The sequence below is a fragment of the Diabrotica undecimpunctata genome, chromosome 8 (assembly GCF_040954645.1).
Source record: "Diabrotica undecimpunctata isolate CICGRU chromosome 8, icDiaUnde3, whole genome shotgun sequence".
Classification (NCBI taxonomy): Eukaryota; Metazoa; Arthropoda; class Insecta; order Coleoptera; family Chrysomelidae; genus Diabrotica; species Diabrotica undecimpunctata.
This window is the reverse complement of record NC_092810.1, coordinates 43800484-43810233: the sequence shown is the minus strand read 5'-3', so window position 1 is coordinate 43810233 and position 9750 is coordinate 43800484. Positions and strand designations below refer to the sequence as shown.

Genomic DNA, 9750 nt, shown 5'->3' with positions numbered 1-9750 from the left:
ATTTTATATAATTTTATTAACTTCCTCCTAATTATATAACACTTTAGCTATGTTCGCTTTAAATTTGAAATAAGAAAAAAATAATTATAACCTGTCAGAAAAAGTTTATTAAAGATAACCTTCGGCCTCCATTAAAAACAATTTTTAAATGTTAAAAACAAAAATAGCTCCAATCTGAACTGTAATTATCCAATAAAAAAGCACATCCGTTCATCTCTTATCTGTGTGTGAATAAATCAAAATGCTGCCTCAGTATGTATGTATATTTATAATAGTAGAGGTGCTGGAACCGCTCCCGTGGATCGATAGTACGATTTCTACACTCTCGGTGTGAAGTACATAGATTTACAAGTTTGCAATGGCTCCGAAATTATACGGTGATAATAGAAGTCCTTGTGTTAGAGCTGTCTTGTTAGCTGCTGAAGCGATGAAGATTAAACTGGAATATGTCGCTATTGACGTCGTGAAAAAAGAGCATTTGACGAATGAATATATAAACGTAAGTACCCTATTCGCAAAAAAAAGGAGAATGGTACTGTATTCGATAAAAAACATACTATAACTAAATTAAGAAAAAGTCCAATATAACAAACACGATGAGTGTAAAGTACTTTAAGAATATGCTTATATCACTTTGAAACTTTTTTTAAGTCTGTTTAAAATTTTTATTTGGCTTTTTTTTTATTTAATTGCCATCAATGACATCTACTCAATAAATAGATTAATAGGTAGTATAATATAAGGGAAGTGGCTTGAATCATCAAGAATCAATCAATCAATGGTTCATTGTAATTTCTTTTTCTCCTGATTGGTTAAATGCTTCTTTTTTTATGGTGGTGTCATCTTTATTTGTAATAAGTGTCTCTTCATTTACATAGGGCATGCTTAGATTAAGTAATGTTTGATTTGAGATATACAAATCTTTTTATTGGATGGTTAACTGCATTCACATAGTTCTATGCCATATATCCTGTATGATTTGTCGTACAATTCTGCAGCTATGCCGTTAATCTAAGTAGGTAGTTTCAGCTTGCTGGAGTGTTGAGCTCTAAGTCCAAACTATGCTCGGGGGATTACTCCTAATCTTTATGTTTCTCCTTCTATCCTTGGGAGAATCACTCTTGTTGTTACCTTTCTGATCGCTGGAAGTAAACTAATCGGTCTATAGTTTTTAGGAAAAATATTGGTTTTCCTATTTTATGTATCATTATAATATGAGCTTCTTTTTATTGATTTGGACAGAGCCTGAGTCTATGCATTGCTCTCTTTGAGCAACCTTAATATCTTCTCTCTCATCACTTCAGCTTTGTGTTCGTAGTGTAGACTTTACGATTCTTTCCTTGAAGTAGAGTAGTTGATTTCCTTTTGTTACGCATTATTTTTTTAAGCTTCCATACGACCTGCATGTTTGGGTCTTTCTCTTTCATTTTTTTTTATATGGTTGTCCCACGCCTGAGAGTTCTGTCTTGTTCATTGTTAGCTTATTTTTTTTGGCTAATTGCTCCAAATACATTTCTTCTTGCTGTGTTCTTCTTCTATTGTGCTATTTGTTAATGTTTTTTTTTACTATAGTGTAGGACTTCTTCTTCCAGTTCTTTAGGAATGTTGATATTTGGGAGGTTGCCTATTTCTGCATTTACTTTGAATTTGGGCAGTCTTTTTATTTTCTTTCTGTATTGAATGATGATCTTCCTCCCTGTACCTATTTATTTTTCAGTGTGCTGTCTTTTTTTATTATAGCTATGGGTAGTGGTGTATGGGTAGTGTATCTCATTCTTCCTTGCTTTTGTCGGTCTCTCGTTCCAAACAAGAGAAAATCTCGTCTCTTATCTTTACCTAGCTTTTTTCGTAATTTAATATTGCGATAAACTGTTAAGATAACACTTTTGTTTATGACTTTTCTTGTTTTATGACTTTATTTTAGATAGCACTAAACTAAATTAAACGGTTTATAAGAGATTTAAAATACAATAATAACCAAAAAAATATTTAAACTATTTTCCAATTTAGCTATTTTAGTACTTTTGTATAATATATCTATGTACATTTAACATTTTAAAAGTAAAATTATCGTTTGTATTATGTTGTAAAAATATATATCCAGATTAAACAAGGTCAAACTATTACGGCATCGAAGTTCTAATTATAAACTTGTTCCACGACAATAAAAATATCATTTTTATATAAAAATTTACCATTTGCTTTTGGATTATTATACATGGTGTACCAAGAAAAAATTGTAATTGATAAAATAAATGTTGAAACAAAAATTCAAAAGCTGGTCGATTTTTATATCGATAAGACAATTTTTTATGTACAATTGTACAAATAACAATAACAATTAAAATTTATTAAAATTACATAAATCGTCAATATCACAGAATCACAAAATAGAAGATAATAAAATATACAATCCATTGCAAAATTGAACTAAATTGCAAATTCCATAATAAAACCTTACGAATTAGTTTACGAATAAGTTTAAGTTGCTGCATGTGATACCTAAATATATATATATATATATATATATATATATATATATATATATATATATATATATATTTATATATATATATTTATATATATATATGTATATATATATATATATATATATATATATATATATGTATATATATATATATGTATATATATATATATATATATATATATATATATATATATAAATACTTTAGTTGCTTGTACCTAAACGTACTGTAATTTCTTAGTTATTCGTTAAGAAACTCTTCCACCGAATAATACGATCTTTTAGATAGATTGGGTCAATTTACGTAACTTAAGGAAAGAAGTAGTAGATTTATTTTGCAAAGGGAGATGGTTGTATATTTTTTTTGCCAAATATAATATAGATTCCTCTCCCAACTCAGTGGACGGGATCGGAAAATACACATCACAGCTTGAATTTCTGAAGTAGTCATGATTAGGTCTTGCTGAAAAAACATGTAGGTGTTTATGAATTAAGCAAACAGTTTTTAGAATATATGAAGAGGAAAGAGTTAAAATCCCGTGATTTTTGAAGTAACTTCTGCAATAAACATCAGATATGTACTAGAACCCCAAAAAGGAAGGCCATATCGAAGATGAGACTCTAACAAAGAAAAATATGTTATTTTGGAAGATGCAAAATTGATTTCCTTCGAAACAGATCTTATTGCATAGCAGGCTGAGCCTAGTTTCTTACTTAACAAATCGATATGTAGGGACCATTTAAGGTTGCTGTATAAAAAAATACCAAGAAATTTTACAGAATCAACGATACTGATCTGACTGTTATTAAAAAGCAAGGGTTGAAGAGCTCCTTTATAGGATAATGCTACTATCTTATCCATCTTAAAAGAAAGTAAATTAAAGTCAAACCAGGTTTTTATTTTAAGTAGATTAAAAGTTATAATTGCATGAAGAGTTACAATATTAGAAATCCTCAAGGTAATACTGGTATCATCAGCAAAAAGAAAAAAATTTCCATCTATTTGTAAGTTAGTGACGTCAATTATAAAGATAAGGAAAAGTAGAAGACCCAGTACTGAAACTTGTGGTACTCCACATACAATGCTTTTGTGACTAGAGTCAGTATCGTTTGGAACCAATTTAAAGAAATACCTTTAATTCCGTATAAATTTAGTTTTTTTATCAAAATGTCGTGATTTACACAATCAAAAGCTTTGGCCCAGTTACAACAAACACTGGCAGTTTATTAGTGGCAGGGGCAGTGGCAGATTATTGTTTAGTGCTTGATAAACCTTATGTAGTACAGAAAACGCAGCATCGTTGCTTTATTTATTAGATAAAAAGTCAAACTGACTTTGTGATAAAATGTTGTTTTCAACGAGAAAGGACATCAGTACTACAGGAAGATTTGCTTTTGATACTACTGATTGTTTGGATCAGTTCAGATTTATCAACTGGTCTTATAAAGAATGAATTCGAGACCTTCTTTGAATTGTGGAGATAAGAAATAGGATCTTGTTGTGGCAACATAGTGGATGTTATATTTTTACTCACATTAACGAAGTATTCATTTAGATTTTCAAAGTTTGGAAAAGAAAATGTTCAAGCTGTGTTAGTTTTATTTCGAAGATCGTTTATTATGGACCAAGTTTCTCTTACAACATTTTAAGCTTCACAGATGATTCTAATATTACATTTTTTAGATGTTTTGATAAGTTCTAGACAGGTTCCTCTGTATTTAAAGATACTTTTAGTGACAGTAGTGAACGCATATTCTTTTCTGATATGTGGATACCTTTGGTAGTCTAGGGTTTGTGATGTTTTGACTTAATTGTTATTAACTAAAACGCCTTATTGAAAATACAGACAAGCCTATCTAAAGAAAATGCCACGCAAAAGTCAAGCACAAATTTTGGAATTTACGAAAGTTCTGAGCGAAAAAAATCCTACCTAAACGTTGGGTTTTCGAGAATTTTTGTTAAGAGTGTTAAACTTGGTATATGGTGCTTCATTATAAGATAGTCCTACATTAATAATTGTAGAGTGTACATCAAGGGGGAATCGTCAAAAGACATCTCAGTCCAGGACGCCGCCTGACTAAGTTTAGTGTAGGATTCGTTCTTCGTACTACCGGCGATAGTTCCCGAGGTACTTTAAAACGCCCTCTCGTCTACTAGTCTACGCAGAACGTCTACCTGCTAAATCAGACTCTCCTCTGTCATGCAGCGATCCGGAAGCGGAATGGCCGCTGTAAGGCCAGCATCACTTCCGAAGCACTACCTTCATTCATCCACAGACTGTCAGCAAGGAGGCTCCATGTCTCGTTCCAGGTAGCGTGTGGAAAACCCTCATCGCTCCTAGTACGGTATCACTCCCAGACGGGCATTTCCTTCTTCCTCACAGTCTAACTCATACAGTCTGCCCACTTTTCTACCTTCAACTTCCAGCATCTTTCCCTCTTACATTTGCCGTTGGTCCAGCTGTCTTTCTTCCTCTTTTTTTTTTCTTGATAACTGCACGGATAAAGTTGTGTATACTAGTAAAACATGCTTTATTTTTATTCATTCTCTCAATCATTTCTCTCACTGTAACAAAATTGACACCTGTCTCTCTTTTCATTCTGTTCCTTTCTATTATCCATCTGTTGCACTCTATCATCGTATGTGTCACAGTATCCGAGTGTCCGCAGTATAAGCATTCATCTGTGTCAGCCGAACCTGCGTCAGGAAATAATCCAGTCGCCTATGGCCACAGCCCACCCAATCTCTTATGTTGGGGATCAGCATTTTCGGTTACTGTGTTATTCCATTCTTCTTGCTATCTTTCAATTGACCTTTCCCTTTCCTGTCTTCTCTCGGCCATAGTAAGATTTGGGCCTCTTCTCTCATAGAGCTCTTTTCTTTCCACCGGCAGAACATGCAACGGAACATATCCAGTCATGGTACACAAGGCTGCCGCAGACACAGTCCTGTATGCGCATACCACTCGCAAGAGACTTGTTCTGTCCACTCGTGTCATAGGCCGTTATCTCTACTGCCTATGTCACGACGAGGACGATCGACTGTAAAACACTGTGTAGGATCCTCCTTCTTTTGGATTTGGGTCACCCAATGGCGGACATCACCCTCCTCAACGCAGCCGCACTATACGCAGCCTTCCGGGCCACCTCCCGCACGTGCTTCCCCCATTTTTCATTCTGGTGCAATGTCACTCCTAGGCACTTTACGTGTTTATTTGTAGTTAGACATGCTCCCTCACATTGTGATTAAACACTTTGCCTGTTCCTTTTCCCCTTCAGAATAATGGCTTCGATTTTCTCTGACGCAAGTTTCAGTCCGTGTTAAGTCATCCATTTCTTTACGACGCCACCTGCGTTCCGAACCCGGTATTTGAGATCTGGCTTATCCCGAGCCACTACCAGTACAGCGAGGTCATCCGCGAATGCGAAGGGGGTTGTACCCTCTCCATATTCACAGTTCATAACCTCGTCATATGCCAGGTTCCATAGCGTCGGGCCCAAGACAGATGTCTGAGGGACCCCAGCCGTCACGTCCACGATCGTGCGCTTTTTCACCATAATCCTTCTCTCGGACAGATACTCCGCCCCCACATTCATCAGGTAGCCAGGACATTCTCTCTCCTCCATTGTCGTCTTTATTACCTCGTCCCACTGCAGTATATTGGATGCGTTCCTAACATCGAACAACAGCAGGGACGCCCAGCGATATTCATCCCCTCTGTTGCGCAATGCTTCAAGCACACTCACGATTGCATCAATCGTGTTTTTTCGTTTACAAAAACCAAATTATTTTCGAGATAAACCACCTGCCCTCTCAATTATGTCGTCTATGCGTACTCGCAGCATCCTTTCATACAGCTTACCGATGCAAGAAAGTAGACAGATGGGGCGATACTTTTTTCCAGTCTTGGGGAGCAGTACCAGCCTCGATGTCCTCCAATGCTCAGAAAAGGTTTGTGCTTTCACCAGTGCATTCATCGCAGGCTCCGACCGTCCTAGACCCTTCATCGCTCCTAACGCCATCTGCTTAGGTATTAAAAAAGCATACGATGTAACATTACGTTGTTTACTTATGACAGACCTGTCGAATTTAGACAAAATAATAAATTAATATTAAAATACAAATAAATATTATTTGGTAGTACATTTAATTATATAAACTGAATAATATCTTTAAAAATAGTAATTGTATTTATGTGACATCATTTTAAGTCGAGAAGTGTCATACAAATTTAAACAGATGATTCGATATTGTTATTAATTGGATGTCATTCATGACTTTTAAATTTTGACAATTATTGTTAAACATCGAATTTTTTATTGACAGATATTTTTTTGCTTCCCATTTAATGTCTGTATTTTGTTAGTTATTTTTTATGTAGTTTTTAATTTAAACCTTGTTAGAATAAATATATGATGACTAGAAATGAATTGATTAGTAGTAGTGAGAGTAGTGAATCGATTCTAAAACCCTTATTCTTCACTTTACCCGTAAAGCCTTCTCATTTTATTGTAGAGAACAAATAATACAACGCAAGTAAAGAAGCTTCGCTTCAAAAAGACAATTTTCTCGAATTAATATTGTTATAACAATTTTTTTGCTGATTAAATGTTACTAAATGAATATTACTATATTTGGTATCATAATTCTTACTTTGAGTGTTTTATTTACTATTTTTTGCGTATAAATATGATTAATACTTTTTGATTTTGATCAATACTTTTGCAGTTAAATTCACGTCACACTGTTCCCACTTTGGACGACGATGGTTTCGTAGTGTGGGATAGCCACGCAATAATGATGTATTTGGGGGAAAAGTACGGAAATGACAATTCCCTATACCCCAAGGATATTAAGAAACGAGCTCTTATCAACCAGAAGCTTTTATTTGATGCGGGAGATCTATTCTCAATTAGCAGATACATTGCAGTAAGTATACTATTTTAAGAAACAAAATATACTGTTTTTTCGTTTAAGGATTAGGTATTTTTATTGTCTGACTCCATCAAACTTTACTTCATCTTTTTCTTCTGTGTTAGTCTGTTCTGTATTACTTAAATTTCCAATATACCAGACTATGTGTGGCCATTGGCATATAGGCCATTAAAAAGTTTTTTTTAATGTTTTATTATATTAAAACCTATCGACTTACTAAGAACAAATGTCATAGGAAACTTATTCTTTAGTCATCGACACATATTAAGGATTGGAAACAATAGATTGGAACGAAAAGGGCATCAATGTAGATGCCCTAGAGAAAATTTTTAAATTACCATAAATTTGCAGATGATATCGTTCTTGAAGTTAAATGTGTCGATAGCAATTAAAGTAAACTGTATACTCACGCTTAATCAAGCCATTAAGAGCGATGCTGGGAATATTTATATTCCACTATGCATCAACAATTTACTCATATAAATTACCATCTTTTTTGTACTCATTGCGTCGAGTAAGAACGATAAATATACGAAAATGGTTGCGTTTCGATTTAATTTGAGTTTCTTACCACTCCCTGACACGTGTTTCTGGGTCTTCCCGTCATCAGAGAGAGCTTGTAAGAAAACTCAAACTAAACCAAAACGCACCGACTACTCTAGCAATTATAGAAAAAATAACATTTAATGTCAAGTTCAAATCTGGAAAAGGTTTCTATCTTGAAAATAACTTAATTGCATGTCCACCACATGAATACCAAACCTATAATACTCTACAAAATACATAAGCTAGTAGCTGATGACAAATGCTTGAAGAAATACAGCTGATTTGGCTGTGTTTTTTTTTTAATTTTTACAATAAAGTAAAAAAATCATTTTTTGCCTATAAAACAATAATCCAAATAAAAGTTGTAGATCTTAAAGAGTTCTTTAATTGTTGAGTTTCTAAATTAAAATGTATAAACAAGTGACAGATTTCAGAAAGCCCTTATTTTTGCAATAATTTATAAATGTTAATAACTTTGTTTATTGAATGACATATACAGACGTTTTGCCACCTCAACTTCAACTGAAGGGTCGAATTTTTATAACCGTACCATAATCAAATTTTTTAATGTGTTTTTGTGGACTCAAATATTCTGTCGTTTGTTTTTCAAAGAAGTAATTTAACCTTTATAAAATAAAATTATGGATTTTTTTAGCAAAGCGAAATCTCGCTTAATTAGCGGTACTTTGGAACTAGTGGTACTAGTGAAACTTAACCATAACTCTGAGGATGGCTTTGTAAGCCGAAAGCCCTCAACTAGGAAATAAATTTTACGCACTTTAAAAATACTTTTATTTTCATTCTTTGAGTTTTCAATAATTATTTGTTTTATGCAGACGATATAACTATGTTCTAGGGTTTCTTTCTATACAAACGCCAACCTAACTTTCCTCAAGACTTGGCTGAAGCTTTAGACAAAGCCTATGGTTTTCTGGAGACATTTTTAACTGAATCAAAATATGTTGCCGGTGACGAGATGACCATAGCCGACTTTAGTCTGTGGACTTCTATAAGTAATTCCAGCGGTTTTGTACCAATTGATGCAGCGAAATATCCCAAGATTACAGCTTGGTCAAAAAAATTGGGAGAACTGCCCTATAGTCACCTAAACTTTGAGGGACAAAAGGAGTTTAAAAAGATATTAGAAGTACTAAAAGCTCAATAATGAATATGTAAATTGTAACGATGTTTTTTTTTTCAATAAATATTTTTATATTTCGTTTTCTTAAGTATTAAAACTTTTGTTATTCAAGATTGGGGGGATATTTATCCATTTACGCAAATGAAGCCGGTTCCCACCGGTTCTTCTTCAAGTGCCCTGTCCGTTGCGAACGTTGGCTATTAACATGGCAATTCTGATCTTATTTGCGGCGCTTCTGAATAGTTCGACCGATGTGAGCCCGAACCACTTCCTCAGATTTTGGAGCCACGAGTGTCTTCTCCTGCCTGGCCCTCGCTTACTGTCTATTTTTCCCTGGACAATCAATTGCAGTAGACGGTACTTATCGTGTCTCAATATGTGGCCTAGATATTCAAGCTTTCTTTGTTTAATGGTATTAACGATTTCTTTCTCCTTTCCGATTCTTTGGATTACCTCTGTGTTGGTGACATGTTCGGTCCAGGATATACGAAGAATGCGTCGGTACACCCACATTTCGAATGCTTCTAGTTTTCTCGTGAGCGTCTCCGTCAGCGTCCAGGCCTCCACACCATACAGTAAGATCGGAAAAATGTAGCATTTAACTAGACGTAGTTTTAGGGGAAGAGACAAATCCCTGCTTAT

General features: G+C 34.3%; 1 protein-coding gene across 1 annotated transcript; it reads left to right on the top strand.

The window, feature by feature from the left end:
* Positions 1–250: 250 nt before the first annotated feature.
* On the top strand, positions 251–9196 carry LOC140448390 (glutathione S-transferase 1-like). Its single transcript, XM_072541477.1, has 3 exons — positions 251–499; positions 7215–7415; positions 8824–9196. Exons 1-3 carry the CDS (start codon positions 359–361, stop codon positions 9130–9132), a joined length of 651 nt encoding a protein of 216 aa, XP_072397578.1. The 5' UTR covers positions 251–358; the 3' UTR covers positions 9133–9196.
* The last annotated feature ends 554 nt before the right edge of the window (positions 9197–9750 follow it).